At 36.8% G+C, this 23,199-nt stretch overlaps 1 protein-coding gene across 2 annotated transcripts; it reads right to left on the bottom strand.

Annotated features, from left to right (window-relative positions):
- On the bottom strand, window positions 1–23,030 carry LOC128541758 (cadherin-related family member 1-like). Of its 2 annotated transcripts, none has more exons than XM_053512326.1 (17): window positions 22,486–23,030; window positions 17,566–17,643; window positions 16,153–16,298; window positions 15,221–15,271; window positions 14,956–15,045; window positions 14,732–14,818; window positions 12,860–12,976; window positions 12,545–12,688; window positions 11,786–11,864; window positions 11,367–11,467; window positions 11,034–11,237; window positions 7,085–7,237; window positions 6,443–6,607; window positions 3,831–3,898; window positions 2,580–2,808; window positions 2,008–2,262; window positions 1–1,895 (listed from the first exon to the last, which is right to left on the bottom strand). In XM_053512326.1, the coding sequence occupies exons 1-17, from the start codon at window positions 22,550–22,552 to the stop codon at window positions 1,332–1,334; spliced, it is 2,598 nt and encodes an 865-aa protein (XP_053368301.1). In that variant the 5' UTR covers window positions 22,553–23,030; the 3' UTR covers window positions 1–1,331. The 2 variants fall into 2 exon arrangements, with proteins under 2 accessions (XP_053368301.1, XP_053368300.1); XM_053512325.1 differs by having other exon boundaries at window positions 17,566–17,658.
- Between the last annotated feature and the right edge of the window lie 169 nt (window positions 23,031–23,199).

The following is a 23,199-nucleotide window of genomic DNA, read 5'->3' on the forward strand; positions in this document are numbered from 1 at the left end:
TCTGCAATTTTCTTTGAGTTTTATTTATTTCGTCATACATCAATGACAGTGTACAGCGTAAATACATCTTTAGACCTCTGCCACAATTCTGCCTTCAAGCTACAAAGGTGGTGGAGTAATACTGTACGTCCTTTAATGGAGAATGCACACATTATTTTCTAGCTATGTTAGCCTTCAAAGCTCCAGCACAGCTTTAGCCCTACTTTTACGCTAACGTTTACAAACGTTTACGCTAAATAACAAAACAAAGGATGATCGGTTTAAGCTCAACACTGTAAAGCAACAGATCCAAACAATTAGCCTGAACAATTCATCAGAACAGGAACAGGAACTTTAGCTCCATAGCTAATAGATGCACAAATGTAAGAAAAACAATGATTTATTTTTATACTTTATACACAAAACATAATTAAAGGTGTTTAAAGACATTATGAAGAAACATACAGTAGAGCTGTAAGAAAATAACAGACATCGTTGATGCCTCTGGTGAGTGTACAGAATGTAGCTAGTACAGTTAGCCCAGAGTGCACTGTTAGCCCAGTTTGCTAATTTGAGCAATCTTTGAAACATGTTAGCAAACCTGAGCATTTATCTGTGCGAATTAGCACTTTATTTAAATTCTATTTAAATCCTGTACTTAGCTTCACTATTTGGTTACTGCTGCTGTGGTAATATAGCGGGAAAAAACATTGAGACACCAAACATGTGTATGCTAATATAATAAGGATTGTAAGAGGGAAGACTTTGAGTCCAACTAGCGCTTTATGGTTCAAATAAATACCGCAGCAGGTTCATAGGAAAGCTTAAAATAAAGTTCATACCAAAGTGCAAATAAATAAAACAATACAAAAATATGTACAATCGCGAATTTTCGTCTTTTTCTAATCTTAAAATTAGCGCAGAAGAGCTTAAGAGTCAGAACTGGTCTAAACACACTCTGACGCACACAAACATCATAAAATGAAATATCCTTACTTTAATGTGTCTTCCTTGTAAATTCTACAGATATAACTACTGAAATCCTGAACCGTACACCTGAACCTTTGGACGCTATTTACACACATCTCACCTTTACTTTATTATTATTATTATTATTATTATTATTATTATCAGTACTAATATTAGCATATAAATATTTCATCATGCATCATCGTTTATAAAAAGCAGAGGCAGAACGTTACTCCGGACCAGCTGCCACCAGAGATTTGACCCCCTCGGTTATAATCTCATGCTTTAAATTATCTCTGAGAAACATTAGCAAAGCATTCTATGCTAATCTGGTGGCTTCAGTACTAAGGATCTATGCTAGCATGTTTGCTAACCCAGTGATTTCAGCAGTAGTAGCCTTGATTAGCCTCGATGATCTTCTGCTCCAGCCTCCTCTTCAGCTCAGACACCAGAGCCGAGCTGATATTTCCTTCTCTCTTCTTACTCTGCTGGTCTACTGTATCTCTGCTACTGATGGAGCTGTTGCTTGAGGTCTGGGAGCTTAAGGATCCTGAGACGGTTGGAATGGCACCGTGATGCTTACTCATCCTGGGGTTGTAACTTGGTGGAGGTGGAGGCAAAATCGGTGCACATGGCGGTGGAGGTTTGGACCAAGATTTGTCGCTCTTTTTGTTGCTCTCAACATCGTGAACAGTCAGGAACCTGTCGGGATTTTGCGAGTTCCCAAACGTGAAATTCCACTGCCGAGGTTCCCCACGCCTGCGGCGGATGACGCGGCGGGATGGTCCAATCCTATTGGACTTTGTGTTGCGCAGGTACATTGCGGTGGAGATCACCACGGTGACCATCACCATCACGCTAATGACCCCAGCTGCCACACCCAAAGCCTTTGCCGGATTGTCTCTGCTCTGCATTAAAAATGACGTCACGGGCCCCGAGAGCTGATTCTGAAACAAAGCAGAAAAATGACTGAAGCACTACACCTTGTGTTTTATTCTTTACAGTTCTTTTGTCTAGAAGATTTCATGCAAATCAAACATGAAGCCTGATTTTTCTTACTGCTTCAGTGATGTCGATATGGACGACAGCGGTCGTCATGAATGAAGGAGAACCCTGATCTCGCGCCTGGACCACCACTGACCACTTGCAGTCGTGCTGTTTGGTGATGTTCTGGACCATTTCCAGGGACTTGATGAATGGCTTCAGCTTGATCTCGCCCGTTCGAGTGTTGATGTCAAAAACATTTTCCGGCTCAGCCTTCGTTATGGAGTACTCAATGACATTGTTGGGTTCCTCTGCATCATCATCCACCGCCTAAACACAGGAAGGCATTTATCAAAAGAACTACAAAGCTAAGCCATGAATGCAAATATTATTTATGGCTATCTACATAAGCATAGCTGTGTTAAAGTGTTATCATGTAAAAACTAAACTTAATTGCATTGTGCTCTTATTGAAGGTTCTGTCAAGGGAGATTCCATGTCATAAATTATTGTTGCATTGTGGGGAACACAGAACCTCTCAGTAATCTGCAGGCAGGAACAACACCAATCTCTAGCTTGATAACGAAGCGTACAGGCGTATGTTCGGTTAGTTTAAACATCTTAATATAGTTTCAATAAAGAGCAAACCTCTATCTTCACAGGAGCGCCGATGATCATGGTCTTCTCCAGGAAGTTCTCGTTAAATTCTGGAGAATGATCGTTCTCATCTAGAACCGTGACAAAGACCTCGGCCAGGCTGTACTTCCCCTCGCCGTCTTCTGCCTTCACGTAGAAATTATACTTTGACTTCACCTCCGCGTCCAGAGACGCCCACGGCTGAGTGTAGATGACCCCTGAGGTGGGGTGGATGAGGAACCTGTGATACATGTGGTCAGAATCATTTGATTGATCATGTTTATGCTCAGAGCTATCAAATGGTACACTCAGGTCTTCATAATGTGTTTAAAGTAGAACACCAACAGAGGATTTCATTATCAAACAGGGCGCTGGGTATATTTGATATTTTGTGGCACTTGTCCCTAAACATGTCCAATCTGATCAATTACTGTATATTTTATTAAAATTGTTGATTGTGCATCAGACCTTTTTTTATTTTACCCATTAATCTATTTAAGTGCTAAAGAATTTTGTGCAGGTCCTTAAATTCCTTTTTTAACCTTACACAAAGTCAGTACAATTCTCCCTGTGCCTGGAGCCAGGACTCAGCTGGTGAGAATTAACGAGCCGCCTAGAAACCTGCGAACTTTCACACGTCTCTCATTGCACTTTTAACGTCAGGCCAGGGAGCGAGGCATACATTAGCGGGTTTTTACATTTTCTGCACACTTCCTGCTCTCGTCAGAGTCTCACTCTCTGTCTCTCTCTCCTTCTCTCTCTTACCTGCTGTCACATCTCATCACATCACATGTTAATTAGACCCTGACTCACACTGCCAGGCTATTTTTACTCGTCCAATCGGATTACAGGATTATCTCTCTGCTTCACTCCTGTCTCTGAGTTAAGCCGCGCCTGTGTCCCAAATCACTCCATACTCACTATATAGGGCAGTATATATATTTATGTATATATACACACAATACAGAACTCCCACAATGCACCATGTGGTTTAAGGATCATATAGAACCTATATAAAGTGTATGTTGTATAAAGTCACTTATTGGCATATAAAGGGAGTTTAGAGTTACAATACAGTACAGAAGGGATAACGTTCTAGTTGTTTTGGTGATCTAGAAGACACTTACAGGATGTTTACAGTAAAAATACAATCAGCCATGAGACACATGATATTCAGCGCTTTGCCCTGTCAGTTCAGGGAATCAATAGACATATGGAAACATGGATATCAGCAGGGTGCCATTATATTTGAACAGAACTTACAGATCAGCTCCTGAGCCATACATGGAGTATTTCACTTCTCCCCAAAGCCCAGAATCAGGATCAGATGCCTGAAAGATAATAATATCCATCAATAAAGTTAGCATAGAGAAAGAGCTTTAACACTATTAACACTGTAAACCATACAGTACTATTGTGTACTGATGTGCATCTGCATATGACTGTCCGATCTACACTGCCTAATTTCTACTGTCCAATTTTAACTGTCTAATCTCCACCCTTCAGTTTATAATAAATAATCTCTATCATGCAATCTATATAACTTCATTTCTACCTAAGGCCTAAATTCTAATGTCCAATCTTTACCGTCCAATACTCTGCAATCTGTGCTAACTGATTTCTAATGTCCGATCTCAGCTGTTTAATCACTATTAATACATATTCTCTGTCCATTTTCTATCATACAATTTTTACTGCCTTATTTCTCCTGTCCAATCACTACTCTTCAATATCTACTGTCCAATCTTTACTGCATAATATATACTGTTCAGTCTCTACTGCTTAATGTGACTGCACAAGTAACATTAATTTTTGCTGCACAAACTATATTTTTACTGTCCAATCTATACTGTAACTTTTACTAGCTAATTTTCCATGTCTATTCCCTATTGTTCAAGCTCTACTGCCTAATTTCGACTGTAAAACCCTACTACGTGATTGTCACTGTACTGTACAGTCACTACAAACTGATTTTTCAGTGTTAAGATGTTTTTTTAATCTTAAAATTAAATTGTTAAAATGTCCAGTCTCTATTGTCCAATCTTTAGTAAGTGATTTCTACTGTCCGATCTCCACTATTACATCTCTACTGCCTAATTTCTAAAATCCAGTCCCAAGCTCCACTGTTTAAGCTCTACCAACTGATTTTTACTGTAAATCTGTTCAATGCTTATTGCTTAATGTCCAATCTGTACTATCTATTCTCAATTGTTCAGTCTCTACTGTTCATTCTCTACTGTCTAATCTCAACTCAAATGATCTTTCATTACAATTACATTGGATTTTCTCTATTTAATTTCTACATACTTTTCACTTCTTTCTAATCTCTAATGTCCAATCTGTTCTGTCTACTTCCACTGTTTTATCTCTAAGGTACAATCTAGTCTGTCTAATCTCCATTTCCAATTTTGACTTTCTAGTTCACATTCATATCTCCATTATGCAAACCTGATGGTCCTATCTCCACCTTTTTATTTATCTTTAATTTAATAAAACAGCTCTCAACCCTTACAGAAAGTGAGCCGCATGTCACATGACTAAATGTCTTTTCCTTGTAGCCCAGTGATCCTGCTGAGGAAGAAAGTTCTGCTTCATTACACAGCAGCAGTGTCAGAGTTTTTCATTCTAAGAAAAACCTGTGTTTGACATTGATTTTACACATTAAAGCGTGTTTGTACTATTTAAGGCTAGTCGTCTGGCATCAGCTCTAATGAATACAGAACTTTAATTAGAGTCTGAATCATCAGCACGGTGACGCAGCCAGACTGGAAGTGATGGCCGTCCTGCCGTCCTGAGACTTAATTAACATGCATTTATTAATCACATTGCTGAAGACAGGACCTCTGAAAACTGGACACGTTTCATGAGATAACATGAGAGAAGTTCATCATTTCGCAAATCTGGTGTGTAAAAAAAAACGTAATTAAATATCTATCACAATTTTGTGGGTTTGTTTCTGAGATACAGTATACTTGTAATGTTGTTATTATTATTATTATTATTATTATTATTATTATTATTATTATTTTGTGCTATGGTAGATTTTATTCTAACAACCCTTTCAATTTTAAAGGCAAAAAATAGAACATTCACAATCACTACAATCTCTCCATGTCTGAATAAATAAATAAATAAATAAATAAATAGAACATTAATGTTCCTTAAATTCAACATAATTGTTTATTTTTATCCTAGAATCTTTAACTATTGCCATCAGAGAGTGTGAACCAATCAGAAGGCTGACAAAAGGATTTTAATGTAATTTTTAGATATTTTTATAACAATCACCTCAAATTAATGTGTATTTAATAACTGTTTATTTTTGAAGTTGCTAGGAGCAAGGCCTGTACTATAAGTTACAGCTTTGAGATCTAAAAAAAAAAACAAATCCCCAAATACAAATTTCGAAACCTTTTATTTGAAATGCAGATTTCTATGTAAGAGAGTTGATTAAAGGGATGTTTATAAAGTTCAAATATCTGATTATAATATTTCAATTATTTTGTCGACTTCTAAACTCCATATGTTAACTTATATTACCATATGGAGCATAATATTATTACATAATATTACTACTTTAACCTGTTTTATTCATAACCATAATGTAATTGAATGAAGCATTTAGGTAATGTTTCAGGTGGGACATTTAAGAAGTTTTTATGCAAACGAGTAGGACAAACTTAGATATATGAGGAACATTACATGTGTAAAATTCTATTCACATTTGCAAACAAAATGTTGCATTAGATTAAACACAATCTGAAGAAAACAAACACAAGATTTGTTTCTTTTTTTTTTTTAATGCAGGGGGCACTTATTTCTGGTTACTGCTTATAACAGGAAGCTGGAATTACAGTAAGTCTTGGGGCACTCACAGTGATGGATGCGACGGTGGATCCTCCAGGCGAGTTCTCCGGGACCCTGGCGATGTAAAACTCAGAGGAGAACCTGGGCGTGTTGTCGTTTACGTCCAGGAGGTGGATGATGATGTCCGCTGTGGCACTGAAACGCTCCGGGGTGTCGATTTCCACCGCTAACAACTGACAACAACAATAAAAACAATGAATAACAACAAGAATAAAATGAACATTCTGTTTTTGGAATAATGTTTTAATTTACAGCAAATTCTGGGACATTTTTAAATAGTATTCATAAAATATTCTGATTAATAAAGGTTTTCACACATTTTCAGAAAACATCATTTTATTTATAACACCACTGTCTCTCTGTTTTTTAACTATTATTTTAGAATAATAATGAAGCCATTACCACTATGAAACTACACAAACACAGAAATTATGCACATAATAAAGAAGTGTTAAATCCAATTTATGATATCTTTAAAAAAAAAAAAAACTTCGCTCAGAGTATTCCTGATGAAGCTCTGCACACACAATTTTTAATTTCCATTATGATGTTCTGCTATTAAATCTAGTTGGTCAGGAGGTGTTGGTTAATTTCATGTTGTAATAAATTAAGGATTCTGTGCTGTAGTAACGTTTTACTTTTTTTTGTACCTTAAAGGTTAAAAGCGAGTGTTTCTCATAGTCGATGGCACTCGAGTTCTCTACGATGATGGTGACTTGGGCTTCGTTCAGGACAGTTTGAGGGACGACACGGAGGACACGCCCTGGTCCAACCAGTCTGAGTCTGAACTTAGCGTTCGCTCCCTGGGGGACAGAAAATACAATTAAAAAAAATAATAATAAACAGTTCCTCTGGGGAATAAAAAGAAAGAGAGAAAATGCTAAACATGTTATAATCTTGAAAATGTTTATCCTATAATGATGTGTTCTGCTTCATCAGATCCCCATGTGTGCATATGTGCGTGTGTGTGTGTGTGTGTGTGTGTCAAGCCATTTCATACTTATAATATAGCCAGAACACATTCTTGTCATGTTATTATGTATTATCTAAAAAACATAACAATATGAATTAGATTATTTTCCTATAACTGCACATCTTAATTGTCTGCACAATAACAAACATTAAACAATCACTTGAATAATCATTTGAATAATCATTTGCACAATTTGCACACCCATTGCATTTAAACACACACTTCTGACTTACTCAAGCATATTGCAGACTTTTTAATAGATTTTGTGGAATTTGCACACTACGTGGCCTGTTTACAATATATATACAGTATACTGTGTACATATATACAGTGGTGTGAAAAACTTTCCTGATTTCTTATTCTTTTGCATGTTTGTCACACTTAAATGTTTCTGATCATCAAAAACCGTTAACTATTAGTCAAAGATAACATAATTGAACACAAAATGCAGTTTTTAAATGATGTTTTTTATTATTTAGGGAGAAATAAAATCCAAACCTACATGGCCCTGTGTAAAAAAGTGGTTGCCCCCCTTGTTAAAAAATAACTTAACTGTGGTTTATCACACCTGAGTTCAATTTCTGTAGTCACCCCCAGGCCTGATTACTGCCACACCTGTTTCAATCAAGAAATCACTTAAATAGGAGCTACCTGACACAGAGAAGTAGACCAAAAGCACCTCAAAAGCTAGACATCATGCCAAGATCCAAAGAAATTCAGGAACAAATGAGAACAAAAGTAATTGAGATCTATCAGTCTGGTAAAGATTATAAAGCCATTTCTAAAGCTTTGGGACTCCAGCGAACCACAGTGAGAGCCATTATCCACAAATGGCAAAAACATGGAACAGTGGTGAACCTTCCCAGGAGTGGCCGGCCGACCAAAATTACCCCAAGAGCGCAGAGACAACTCATCCGAGAGGCCACAAAAGACCCCAGGACAACATCTAAAGAACTGCAGGCCTCACTTGCCTCAATTAAGGTCAGTGTTCACGACTCCACCATAAGAAAGAGACTGGGCAAAAACGGCCTGCATGGCAGATTTCCAAGGCGCAAACCACTTTTAAGCAAAAAGAACATTAAGGCTCGTCTCAATTTTGCTGAAAAAACATCTCAATGATTGGCAAGTCTTTTGGTAAAATACCTTGTGGACCGATGAGACAAAAGTTGAACTTTTTGGAAGGTGCGTGACCCGTTACATCTGGCGTAAAAGTAACACAGCATTTTAGAAAAAGAACATCATACCAACAGTAAAATATGGTGGTGGTAGTGTGATGGTCTGAGGGTTGTTTTGCTGCTTCAGGACCTGGAAGGCTTGCTGTGATAGATGGAACCATGAATTCTACTGTCTACCAAAAAATCCTGAAGGAGAATGTCCGGCCATCTGTTCGTCAACTCAAGCTGAAGCGATCTTGGGTGCTGCAGCAGGACAATGACCCAAAACACACCAGCAAATCCACCTCTGAATGGCTGAAGAAAAACTAAATGAAGACTTTGGAGTGGCCTAGTCAAAGTCCTGACCTGAATCCTATTGAGATGTTGTGGCATGACCTTAAAAAGGCGGTTCATGCTAGAAAACCCTCAAATAAAGCTGAATTACAACAATTCTGCAAAGATGAGTGGGCCAAAATTCCTCCAGAGCGCTGTAAAAAAGACTGCAGTTGATTGCAGTTATTGCTGCTAAGGGTGGCCCAAACAGTTATTAGGTTCAGGGGGCAATTACTTTTTCACACAGGGATTTTTTTTCTCCCTAAATAATAAAAACCATCATTTAAAAACTGCATTTTGTGTTCAATTATGTTATCTTTGACTAATAGTTAAATGTGTTTGATGAGCAGAAACATTTTGTGTGACAAACATGCAAAAGAATAAGAAATCAGAAAGGGGGCAAATAGTTTTTCACACCACTGTATATATACACACACTATATATTATATATATTTGATAGGTTTTTGATATTCTACTATGTTCATATTTTCATACTTTGTTTTTAATTCTATGTTTAATGTAGCTTTTTTTATCTTCTATATACATATATTTATTTTATAATTTTCTCCTTATTTACCTCGTCTGAGATAATATACCTCACTCTTTACAGTTACCTGCCTAGCTTAGTGCTAACAAAAGACATTTTTCCTACATTGTAGCGAAAAGGGACACTGGTCGAGAATGACATAATTCTTGCTGTTCGCTTGAAGTTACAAAATCATAAAACAAAAAAATTTATAAGGATGACTCAGTAAAAAAAAAAAGATGTGTTTGGTTTAATTTGTTTCTTATGTCGGTGTAAAGTAAGTATCTTATTGTATAAAAACTGTCTAATGCTGCCACAGATTACAAAGTCTATAATTTATGATTTTAAAGAGTCTGTGATGTGATCAGGCTTGACTGAAAAGCTTGTGATACCGTAACCAAACAATGTCTCGACATAACGTCTTACGACCACAACCTTCTGCTAAGCTGAATTTGGAGTAAATGTGACTTCTGTTCATTATACCATGAAACGGTGTTAAGCATTCCTATTTGAAATCTGCACCACCCTATTTTTTTTTTTAACCTACAGTTTAAACAAGAGACACTCACTCTGCCAGAGTATAAAACCTGAAGATGATATTAAACACACAATCCTGCACTCGGCTCCATGTTTCGCTTGCAGCTGTGAATTTTATCACCATCTTCAGCACTGCCATGTTGCAATAGTGACATTTTTATATTTTTACACCTTCTGAGGAGCCAAACAGAAACCTGTGTTCTATAGATATTTACACACAGCATACAGCTCCAAGAGCACACATTATTATCCGCGTTATACTGCATATTTATATATCACTGTATGTACCTTTATATAATATATAACTATATTATAGAAAGGTACATAATGCATAGAAGATAATAAATCAAAGCGGGCTGAGAACTGAGTCTTGAGGAACACCTCAGAGGAGTTATCACTTAATATGTGTTTTAAGTTTTAAGTTAGGTGAAGGCACATTATTATTAATTTTATACAAAAAATGAAAGATTTTCAAAATTGGCTTCATGACTGAAGAAGCTTAAAGTCTCTCATCACTTTCTGCATTTAATAGTATCTTAAAATGAAGTTTTATTTACATGTTTTACAAATATAATTAACTTATTTTATGGAATTTTGTGAATATGAAAGATTTGGTTATGGGCATAAAATCGGATAGAAAGATAAAGATAAAGATAAATTAAGTAAAAAATTTAATAACTAAAAAAGCATTCAGTGCCACTCCACTCCCCTTCTTTAGTTAAATAATTTCTTCCCACTTGTTTGGATCTCTATTTTCAGCTCTGCATGTCAGCTGTGTTTCTGACTTAAATATTATAATTTGCTCTAGTCATGTGACTGAGTGAACCTTTTGTAAAACAGTCATGAACTTTCAGCATTTTTAAAAATCCTAAATATTTTTTTGTGTATCAATTATTTACTTTAGGAGAATTTTTCATGCTTTACAAACTGTTTAAAAAAAATGTTTAGTTTATAGATTTAGCCAATAAGGCTGTTATTTAAAAAATAAGAACAAAAGCTTTTTTGAAAATGTTTTTCCATTTATGTGTAAAATCACCTGAAACTGATGATGTAATATTAAAGCGTCTGTACGTTACCTGGTCTGAATCATTAACAGTAATTTTCAGGCCTCTCAGGATTTCTCCCTCAGGGGGATGCTCACTCATGGTCAGCTCAAATCTGTCCTGTTTGCCGTTCTCTCCATAAAACGTGGGCGGATGGTTGTTCAGATCCACCACTCGGATCGTCACCAGCGTCACGCTCGAGTCCAGCAGCTCGTTCTTAGGACCCACCTCCGAGGCCTTGTTTTAAAAAAAAAAAAAAAAGAATTAAACATAATAAAAGTCTTATTTCTTCTTATTTTTTATTACATAATAAAAGTCTGTGTTTGTGCTGTAACATGTCCAGAACAACTATGTGCATCTGCGTACCTTAACTTTGAGCTCGTATAACTCGTTTTTTAGCTGGACAGGATATGACATCAGAAAGATGGAACCGCTCGAGCTGTTGATGCTGAAGGCTCCGTCACTTCCTGTTCAGGTTATAGTGAAAAAAACAACAATTTGAGTTGGAGCGAAGGAATTTAAAACTATGTGATGCAGATAAAAAAAATAATAAATAAGTAAAAACAAATTTACAATAATTATGTAAGCTAGAATTTAAAATTACGAAAAACTAACAAACATAATATCCCTGTAATAATTTAATACTGTTTTTACAACTTTGCTGCAAGTTTTTACATTTTATTTATTTATTTTCGAGTGAATGCACACATAAAAATGGGGTCGAATATACTTATACTGCAATTGGAACTAATAATGCACATATTATGATATTATACTCTGCTTACCATTAAGGATAGAGTAATGAATAGGGTTAGGGTTGGCCTGATCCCCGTCTTTAGCCGACACTATGAATATTTCTGAGCCCTGAAAACATAAAGGATAAAGATAAATCAGTTTGGTAAATCTGTTCTGTTTACAGATATATATAACACTTCATTATTCTTGTTGCTGAATTGTATCATTATTATTATTATTATTATAGATTTAAGACAACTTTGACTTCATCCTGTAGTCATAGATTCTAGAACACATACAGTTAAACAAAAAACTGTAGGTAGGAAAAAACATAGAATAACAATCCATCTATCCATTTTCTATACTGGATAGATCTACAGCAGCCCAAATTTGGATAAAATCTGAGTACCCAGAGCACCACAGGGACCCCTGACCTTGGAGGTTCGAGGCCACACCACTACACCACAGAGCCGCCAATAGGAAATAACCTGAGTCGTATTTTACAAGAATTATAAAACAACTATAACATGATTTTACAAGAGCACATAACAGGATGAGATAAAACTGTATGTTTTTTATCTGTAAAACTAAAATACAAAGTGTGGCATCATATTGCATTAAATCAATTTTACCATAGGTTTTGTAAATTGGATTATTGATAGAATGATAGAGTTCAAAAATAGAACATGCAGTGCCATTATAAATCAGTTTCTATACTATTATTTATCTTTCTATTTTGTATGATTTCCTGTGCTGCTGTTGATAATAATAATAATAATGATAATAATAATAATAATTATAATACGTACAGGCTCCAATACTTCATAAACATATCCGAAATATGGCGTTCCCACAAAAGCAGGAGGCGAGTCCTGGGCATCGAGGACGTTGATGGTTATGGTGGCTGATGATGTCATCACCTGGTGTTTCCCGTCATACTTCCCTCCACCGTCCTGAACGCATCACAACAACCAAACTCCAGTTCAAAGAAACTGATTAAACTGATTATAACTAATCAAACTAAAGTAACTGATTTTCCTATAACAGCCCGTCCCTGAGAGTTTTATTCCTCCTACATCACAGCAACAGCAAATCAATCAGTCCGTTAGAGTTAAGAGTGTCACCTTGGCAACTACAGTGATGAAGTGTGTGCTGGAGGTCTCGTAGTCGAGAGACTCGCCCGCTTTGACACGCAGCACGCCACTGTGCCCATCGATGGTGAACTTGGTTTTGGGAGACGTCTGAAAAGTATTATTTTTTTACATTAAAAAAATTATTTAATGTATTACTAACAAATCAGAAGCAAAATCATCATCATCATCATCATCATCATCATCATTAGCAGTAAGCAGTTGTCAAATAACCCCGAAAAACTGTTTAGTTATTAATAATCATGAAACTTTTATCAGGTTATACAAATATATTAGTAGCAATGACGAGCACAGCCTTTAAACTCATCCCTAGTAACAGAGTGACTGTAGCACAAACTAAAGAAATTATAATGAACTATTACCCTTTAATATACTAATTAGTGAATAATCAATTTAATTAATCAATTCATCATGATTATCATTATGATCAATAAGACACTGAACTCTGTTGGGAGAAGATAAACTCATAACAAATTTATTAATAATGATCCAGTACGTTAATGACCCTTTAATTAACCAATCCATTAATTAACAATATTAACACGATCAATTTGGGAAATATTTAGATATAGAGATACATGAATATAGAAAGTGTTATAGGATTTAGCAAAACACCCTAATGTGTGTGTGTGTGTGTGTGTGTGTGGGTGTGTGTGTGTGATCGATCCAAGCTTAGCCCTTAGCACCCGCCTTAAATGTGATTGAAATTTAATCCAGTAAAGAATCAGCACATTTCCTGATGGTCTTCCGTCGAGGTCTTTATGGATTTAATGCGAGTGATTCGGTTCGTATTTTTTTATTTTATCAACGATAAGCGATAATGGATACACAGAGTTACTGTTACCATGCTGTTGGATTATGAAGCTAATTATTTCTTCCTACACCCTGATGTGTTTTATTCCTCCGATACCACAGCGGGTTTATTAAAGAATGAAATCAAACTTTATAAGTAATTTCCTGTTACATTTAACATTAAAATATTTTTGTCCTTACTTAAGATACAGCAGCTGGAAACAGCAGCTTCAGACTAAAAAAAAAAAAAAAACACTGGAAAAAACCCAGATCTACACTAGCTTTTGGTTTATAGTAGTTAGATAATGTGTTTATTTTATTTATAATAACATTCTCTTAAAATTCAGTTTTTTATTTCTTAATGTTCTGTTTTTATCCTATATTGATCTATATGTTTAATGTTGTTAAGTGATATTCTTGAAGACTTTGTTTTATGCTTTTTGCTCCAATGTCTATTTCTTAATTTTCTTGATTTCTTAATTTAACACTGTGTATTGATTTCATATATTATTTTATGATTTTCTTTTTCTTATTGTTTGTCTTCTTTCTTTGTTATGGTCAACTTGAAGTTGTTAATCAGTGCTTATAATAAAATTATTATTCAATTAATTGATTTGTTTAAACTCTCTTTTAATGTTAATAAGAAAAAAAATCATTTTGCTAGCATTTGATTTTGAGGGGAAAAAGATCCTAAAGATGCTGAAAACTTTACAGTTACAAAAACATGGACTGATTTTACAGAAATCCTTACCATATCAACAATTACAGTTTTTTTTTTTTTTATCTGTTTCACGATCAGCTGGATTGATTAATAATAAACCTTTGCATTAATATAAACCTGCAAAATCTTTTAACAGATAAATAATAATAATAATAATAATAATAATAATAATAATAATAATAATAAATCACTTAATTTAACTTAATTTATTAATCAATTTGTTAAAAAGGTTTTTTATTTATCGTGTCATGTAAAATGCATTAAAATCAAGCCGTGATGTAATCTTTAGATTTTAAAATGTTTTTAAGGTTAAATGTGGTTTCCAATATTACCTGCAGGAAATACATGACACTTCCTCCAGAACCGAGGTCTTTATCCACAGCTCGAACTTTAAAAATGCTGCGTCCTGCCTCTGTATCCTTCAACACAACACACACCACAGCACGTATTTACAGTAACATAACTGGATCACACTTGTATCCACACAAAATGTCCAAAGACGTCCTACATGTATACACTTAACCAGCGTGAAGTTATAGAATATAGCGTGTCTGACCTCAGGGACGTTAACGATGTAGGGCAGGCCGAGAAACGCAGGCTTTTCATCGTTAGCGTCTGTGACGAACACACGCACTTTCTCCACCACCTGAGGACATAAAATCCTTTACCAGTCAAGAAACCCACCCTGTAGTTAGCAAGTCAATGTCTACACCAGCCCTTAGGAATATAGGAGCCGTTTAGATTCAAAGCTACAATTATTTATATATAATGATATAAGAATAATAATGTACAGAAATGCCTCATCTGTAGAACAGTGTTACCTTATTCCTGCCATCCGTGATGCTGACTAAAACCACAATTTCATCTTTAGCCTAAATTTGAAACACAAAAACATGATAAACACACACAGTAGGAGTGAAGTAGATGTTTAAATGGAGCACATGATGGAGTTCGTTAAATATTGTAGTTGTAAAGTGTTCGTCCTGCCATCCAGAGATCACGAGCTCTAGCCTCCAGAGGCCTAAAGGGAGCTGATTGGCCAAGCTCTCTCTGATGGAGTGGGATGGGAGGAAGGAACAGATAGCATCATCTCCTCTGAGTGTGTTACGCCGCCCCCAACGGTGTGTGAGTACGCAGTTCAAAAAGAGGAGGTTAGTGGCATCACGTGGCTCGGAGGAAACACGTGATAGTCTTATAGGGTGGGAATCAGATACTATAAAATGATAAATTCAATTGGGGGAAAAGAATTAGCTCCCCAAAAAACATTAAAGAATATGTATAAGGATAGTACGTTGCAGTACATTATGTGTACAGTGTGTGATGGAGTATATGGCATGATGGAGTATAATATGTGTTGGTGTATAGTACAGGTTGAAATATAGTACTGTATGTGATGAAGGCATATTGCATCTTGACTTATAGTACATGTTGGAGTATGGTACGCCCTAGAGCATACTGCATGTTGGAGTATAGTACGTGATGAAATGCAGTACATGTTGGAGTATAGTACTGTATATAAGTGTAGGACAACATACAGTAGGCTTTAGTACCGGTGTACCAAGTGTACCAGATGTTTTGATACAATAAAATAATTTCTCGTATAGTGCAGATGGGAGTCCAGGAGATACCTGAGTAGAGTGTATATTCGACTGTAGCATAGTTTGCACTATAGAGTTTCAGAATGTAGTGCATGTCCGAGTGATGTACTGTATCATGCTGGAGACAGTGAATTAGTTTTGCCTCTGAGTCTCACCTCTCGGTCCAGTTCCTGGATCAGAGTGACCCGTCCTGATTTGGGCTCGACCCGGAAGTACTCTTTAGAGCCGTTCTCAGAGCTGATATCGTACCTGACCTCGTCCCCCTCTGGGTCTGTCCCATTCAGAGTGAACACCTGCGACCCTAAAATACAGAGAGACAGAGAGAGAGGGAGAGGGGGGGGGAGAGGGAGGGAGTGAGAGAGAGAAAGAGAGAGAGAGGGAGAGAGAGAGAGAGAAAAGAGAAAAACACATTCTTGCACTCACACACACACACATATGCTGACGTGTTGGTGTTTGCGGTGAATAATCTAATCAACACCTCGCTTTCCGTCTGCGCTTCAGTGCAGTGTGTCGGTTGGAGGCTGAGAGCTACTGAGACTGAACACACACACTGCGTCTCCTGTTCCTGTCAGCTGTACTGCAGTGATTAACACTCAGTGGGAAAAACATGTCATTTTGTCACAGCGAATGTGATTCCAATAGACTCGGGCGGAATCGAGCTGAGAAACGTCCCAAATATTATATACCCTAATAGATCTGTTATACCCAGTGACTGTCAGGGAAATGAAACTCATTTAAATTATTCATTACATTTAATGTTAATTGTGACTTTAAATGAGCTCCTAAGGAAAGAAATTACAAATCAACTGAAGATGTTGGAAAGCAAACTTGTATTTGTAATAATTCTGGGAAACATCTTTAAAATTTTGTTTTTTATTGACAAAAAAATTATTCAAGTTTAGAGAATAAAATCACTGTTGTGGTTTATCAATTACATCTAGGCTAAAATACCACAAAAAAGTAATTTTTTTTATAGAACTAAAAAACTATTATACATTTTTTAAAAACATTTTTAAAGTAGGATTTCCACTTTGACCTTTTTTCTTCAGTTCTTGCACAATTCTTTACAAAACCTCCTACTGTAATACAGTACACACAGCTGATGGAACACGGTGTACGATGGCGGGTCCAGAAGATAAATTATCATGTTTTGTAGCTCTTGAGACGTGAGAAAATGTCTTTAAACTGATTAGCGATGGATTAGTCTCGTCACAGTCCACATACATGACCGAGACGACAATAATACATTAGCATCTGGCTGATCTTAGGGAGAGTTCCTATATTAGCCCTGTGATACAGAGAGGGTGAAACACACGTCTCTTCAAATTATAATTCTAATTTTATTTGTCACATACACAGTCATACACGGGACGATATGCAGTGAAATGCTTAGACGACCGCCCGTGACCTTATAAATGTAAAAACAGTTAAAAAGAAATAAATCATACTAAAATTAGATTTTATATCAAAATATAAAAAATATTTTTAAAAAATATATAAGAAATATAAAAAAAACTTATCTAATGGTCCATAGATGTCCATAATCTACAATGTGCAATGTCTCTTACCGACTGGTGTGTCTTCAGAGAGGCTGAACAGCGCCATGTTCCCATTGTCGTGGAAGTACGGTGCAAAGTCCGACAGTCCTGAAAAAATTAAGACTTTATGACTATTACTATGATCAGTATAAGAACCAGACGTCCGCAGGTCCCACAATCTGATTCACATTCATGATAGTGATCGGTTTAAAAGTGGACTCAAGACACATCTCTTTAATCTGGCGTACACATAATTCATCACATAACCTCATACTCCAGTACATCTAAATGCACACTCTCATCTAGTGCTGCTAATTTCCTGAACAGCATCTACGTCAATTCTTTTGTTTTTCACCTGTTCTTCCTTTCTCTACTCATCCCAAGGCAACCAGACATTGTGCCAGCTCCAGTAGGCAAAGGGCAACCCTGTGAAGATCTTGAGGCATCCAGAGAAGGACCACCTCCAGTTGACTCAGACACTCTCTGCCCTCTGTACCTGCTGTCTCGTCCCTGTGCTGAACTGGACTCCATGATAATTAGGACAACGTTTGTTATACTAAACTTCCAGCAGCCTAACACATGATATCGTTGTAAAATCCCTCCTATCCGTTATCACCCAGATGAGGATGGGTTCCCTGCTGAGTCCGGTTTCTCTCAAGGTTTCTTCCTATTACCATCTCAGGGAGTTTTTGCCCTTAGCACCGTTGCCCTTGGCTTGTTCATCAGGGACAACCTCACATTCTCATTATTATCTAAACACATTTTTTTCTCACTCATACACACTTCCATAAATTTTCTTTTTATTTGTAAAGCTGCTTTAAGACAATGACAATTGTTAAAAGCGCTATAAAAATAAAATTGAAATTTAATTGAATGTAAAACCTTGTGGCATCACTGGGAACACCACGAGTTAGTCAGAACACCTGATGGTTTATTTTGCTAAACTAACTATAAGACTGTGTTTCATCAGTAACGGACTTTTCACTAACACTTAGCTTAATCCCTATCCACTCAATTATTTGACATTAATACTACAGTGCTGATGAACCCTGGGTTCTGATTGGTCAGAAGGTGTTGATTAATTCTCTAGAGCAGCGCTGGTAAATTGTGACAATGAAATAGATTTAATGGATCTTAATTAAACACTTAGGGACGAGCTGTTGTCAAACCGACCTGTCACTCAGTAATATATTACATCACCAGCATACAGAATCTTCCTATGCCAAATATATCATTTTTAAAAGAAAGTAAATTTTTTATTTTTAGGAAGTTAAATAACTCAGCTTTTTACCCAAGTCAACTGTAAGCATGTATCAGCACAATGTCAGGCTCACTGTTCTCATTACAAATGTGGAGAGCGTTTATTAACACCCGACAGATGAGATGATATGATATGATATGATATGATATGATATGATATGATATATGATTTGTTTCTTTATTTAACCAGTTACTTTGGGCGGAGCTGGTGACCAATAGTTAGTTGTAATGGTCCGAGACAAGATTGAGACTATAAAGAATTAGGAAGCATAACCACACGGCGTCTCAGTCTCAGGGAAGGAAGAAGACATGGAGGGTTCTTGTTGGTCTTGAATCAGCAGGACTCACTTGTGAACTTTTGTGACAGGTTGGTGTACGGTACCAAAATAACTTGTATAACCATGTTTAGATGTAAACTACAATAATTATTCTAACACATCAATATCACAATGGATTAAAACATCAAATAAAATCTTATTAAAAATATTCAAATCCCTTAAACTGATATTATTAATTAAAACATCTCTCTCAAACTCTCAATCTCAAACTTATAAAAAGCTCAAAGCTTCAAGGCAAACTCCAGAACTAAAACAAGCTGAATCACTAATGGTTCCATTATCTTCTGCACATGTCTGATGGAACCATCCGTCACACATGTCACACTTCACCCACTCTTCTGTCTGCGTGGGATCCTCTGCAGATGTCCTCTCCCTGTCTGCTTGTGCTTGGCTCATCACCAAATGTGTCTCTTTATTTTTCCTCTTGGATTTTTTTGGATTCTTAACTTCCTTTTCACAATGTACTGTATAAGACATTCTCATCACCTGTAAGGCACAAAGCCCAGTGGTTTGGAGCTTTTTCTCCTCTGGATTGGAAAAATAAACCAACTTTTGCTTCACTTCCCTTTGCTTTTCTGTGTTTATATCTGTAGATCTGACAAAGTCATCTTCCTTATCGTGGCCTTTGTGTGAGTTCCCCAAAGGAGACCTTGCAGTCTCAGAGAAGCTTCAAGAACTCTAGGTTGTAGACATGACTACTGTGCAGTAATATGTGAGATCAAGGTTCTGTTTGTCAAGTGCTCTTACAGTACAAACTGTTTTTCCAAAACAAGCAGAAGGTCCATTGATCCATTGATTGTCTGAAACTTGCAAAATAGTGTTGGGGAGCATGCGGGGGGGGGGGGGGGGGGTGGGGGGGGTATTGGGAGTCTCCGCTTTCTCTCTTGACGTGACCATGAAGGGTTTACCTACTGTACCTCTGCAATAGTTTAAGAATAATTTTTAAATATAAGAAGTGGTTCTGTACATTCCAATATGACCTGGAAAAAGTTCAAATCTTGGAGAAGGTTTTCATCAATCTCAAACCAGTTTCTTACTGTTACTGGACCCACACGGACTGACACAGGGCCACTGGTTTCCTCAAGTCAATGTCTGCATGCCTTTAAATTAAATTGTTCGTCCAAAACTGACCAGCTTGTTTTGATGTCTGGAGGAATTCATGTGTTTCTTTTTGGTGCAGTGGGATTCCCCTACTGGTCAAGATTTGTATTAATGCCACCAGTTCTCCTGATGAATGATTAAAGCCTGGCCCTTGACCCTGGGCTGTAGAGTATTCCATGCTCTTGCTATTAGCTTTCATTTCGAGCTGATCTTCCTCTTCCTGTTGCTTGTACTCCTCTATAGTACCTTTCGTTCTGTCCACACACTGTTCCTTCACGGCTCTCTCCCTGCTCTTCATACTGTTTTGTCTTTGATCTCTTTTACTCTCTTGTACATGTTTACTTAAAGCTTAACTGGAGGAAAATCCATTTATAGCTCAGTTGGGTCGGTTAACATTAGCCATGTTCTGGGTATGAAAAAGTTTTTTTTCCATCAATAAACTTTATTTAAATACTGTTAAAATGATTTTACACAAAAGTCAAATAAGTTTTGGAACATGCAATACCATTTTAACAATAACACCTTGTCTCACTTTACAAATATGGAGATGATGAAAAAATTGTTTACATGAAAAATAATGTCTTTTTTTACTTTTAGGTACAGATTAAAATCATCTTTTATGTGTACAGTACTGTGCAAAAGTCTTGACCCCCCTCATTTCTTGAAATAAAATGAAATTAAATGATGTAGAAAAAAATAAACAAATGGTAACAAATGTTTTACTACAACAGGCTGCAAAGTGCCTAAAGATACTATTTAGAAACTAGTTGTTTATGTACCAGCCTCAGCAGCGACCTCATTTCCCCTCTCGTCTGTTCCATCCACTCAGCATTCAGCGTCAGCAATATACTAATCACCAGCCTGATCATCATCTGCACCTGTTCCTCACTGGTTCAGGCCTTAAGTTAGATGTTTTTATGCTTAAATGATCTATAATGTAGGTCACTGTGTGGCTTAACAAACAAAAAACATTCTACTGAAACTGCCCCGGGTACAGGGACTAGAGAGAACCTGGAGCCTTCAGTAGGCCTGGAGAACTGTTTCTCAACACTACATCAAACACACAGGAAAGTCTTTGGAAAGTAAACAATGTAGCAATAAAGGGGGGGTCAATACTTTTTCACAGTACTGTATAAACTTTAGAAACCATAAAATCAACCGTGTTTACTTCAAAGTGAAAAGTCATTTCACTTGCTTACTGTACATGACCACGCCTATGGAGATGACATCATGCATACGCAGCTTTAGAAATTTAACCCTTTCCATCCCACCGAGTAACTAATCACTAATCACTGCATAAAAATACTGATGACCAGGTTCCTCTTTAACCATAATCACCCTAATATAACAGCCTGTGTGTGTATGTGTGTGTTGGTGTGTGTGTGTGTCTCATCACACTGACCTTCACTTCACCTTCAGCACTCATATATACTGTATATACAGTACAGTATATATGAGTGTTCATATATTCAGCTACACATCTATATATATATATATATATATATATAAGTTATGCTATGTTTATGCGGGTGTTTAAAATAAAAAATGATGCATGAAAAATCGGTTAGAGACTCACGTGCTTCAGGAGACATGTGGCAGGGGTGGGGAAGACGAACAAAGCATATGTTAATACTGAGCGCACGCACAAACACACACACACACACACACACACACAGACAGAATTACATATAATTGTAGCATATTGGCTGTTTATTCATTATCATGAAGTTGTCTTTGATTTTAATAGTGTTGAATCAACACCTAGAATTAACCGAAATAACACATAAAGAACGAAATGAACACCTGAAGCTTCGTCTGATCCTAACTGTACTGTGATCACTCGCTGCTTCGTTATTCACAACGTAAAGCTTCCCTTAAAACTGAATGAGCTCATACACGTCCAATTATCGCCTTAGTGTTAATTAACCATGCGCTGGTAAAGTAACACCTACAATTGTGAATAAACACTTAACTGTTTAAGTTTCTTGTTCTTTATTTTCCTGGTTATTATTCTGACCTCCACAGACATGGATGATCTGACACATTTACGCGTCGTATGTTGAGTTTACTTTTATTTAACTCCATCAGGAGACACACACACACTGACCAGAACACTCTAGGTGTTAGTGAGGGATTTATAAAGGATTACCTCCGTGCACACACACACACACACACACACACACACACACGACGACTCACATGTTTCTGATTTCAGACGGTAAATTAGTTTATAAAGTAAGTGTGTACTCACCTGGAGAGAAGTTCAGCAGGAAAATGATGAGGACGCACAGACGGTGGTGTGTGTGTGGATTCTTCATCCCAAGACTGGGTGTAAATATTCGTGTGTGTGAGTGTGTGTGTGTGTAAGAGAGAGAGAGAGAGAGAGAATCATACAGACGCACAACGAGATTCTGGAGACGTCTTCCAGCCAGTTTAAGCTGAGGAGTGTGTGACACACACACACACACACACACACACACACACACGCTAATCTGCTGACGTCTCCTCCTTCCACTCTGAGGCTTTTCACACTGTTTTATATATGTACTGTTTATACTGTATTTATACACACACACACACAGCCAGGTCCATAAGTATTTGCACAGCGACACGGCTCTAATCTATGAGGTAACGACAAAAATATTGCATTTTACTGTAGCAACTACAGCCAAGTTTCAACAAATCTCTTCCTTCCATCACAGGCTCAAAAGTAATCGGACAGATGACTGATGAGTAGTTTGATGGCCGGTTGTGTTTGTTTTACGACGAACGATAGAGACAAAAGGGTCTGAAGTCGGCACCAGGTGAGAAACGTGTACTGCTGATGCTGGTGAAGGAGGCTGTCACTATTCAGAAAAAACAAAAACAGACCTATCAGAGAAAGAGAGATGCCATTTATAATGCCAAATCAACACTTTGGTGGGTTCTTTAAAAAAAATAAGCAACACACTGGTGGAGAAGACTC

Source organism: Clarias gariepinus, chromosome 14, assembly GCF_024256425.1.
Source record: "Clarias gariepinus isolate MV-2021 ecotype Netherlands chromosome 14, CGAR_prim_01v2, whole genome shotgun sequence".
Lineage (NCBI taxonomy): Eukaryota > Metazoa > Chordata > Actinopteri > Siluriformes > Clariidae > Clarias > Clarias gariepinus.

Excerpts from the sequence above, each read along its gene's own strand:
- LOC128541758 (XM_053512325.1), bottom strand. The coding sequence starts at position 22,552 with ATGAAGAATCCACACACACACCACCGTCTGTGCGTCCTCATCATTTTC. Across the intron at positions 16,299-17,565 it reads CTCTGAAGACACACCAGTCG|GGTCGCAGGTGTTCACTCTG; the intron begins GTAAGAGACATT and ends TCTGTATTTTAG. Across the intron at positions 11,468-11,785 it reads TCATTACTCTATCCTTAATG|GAAGTGACGGAGCCTTCAGC; the intron begins GTAAGCAGAGTA and ends TAACCTGAACAG.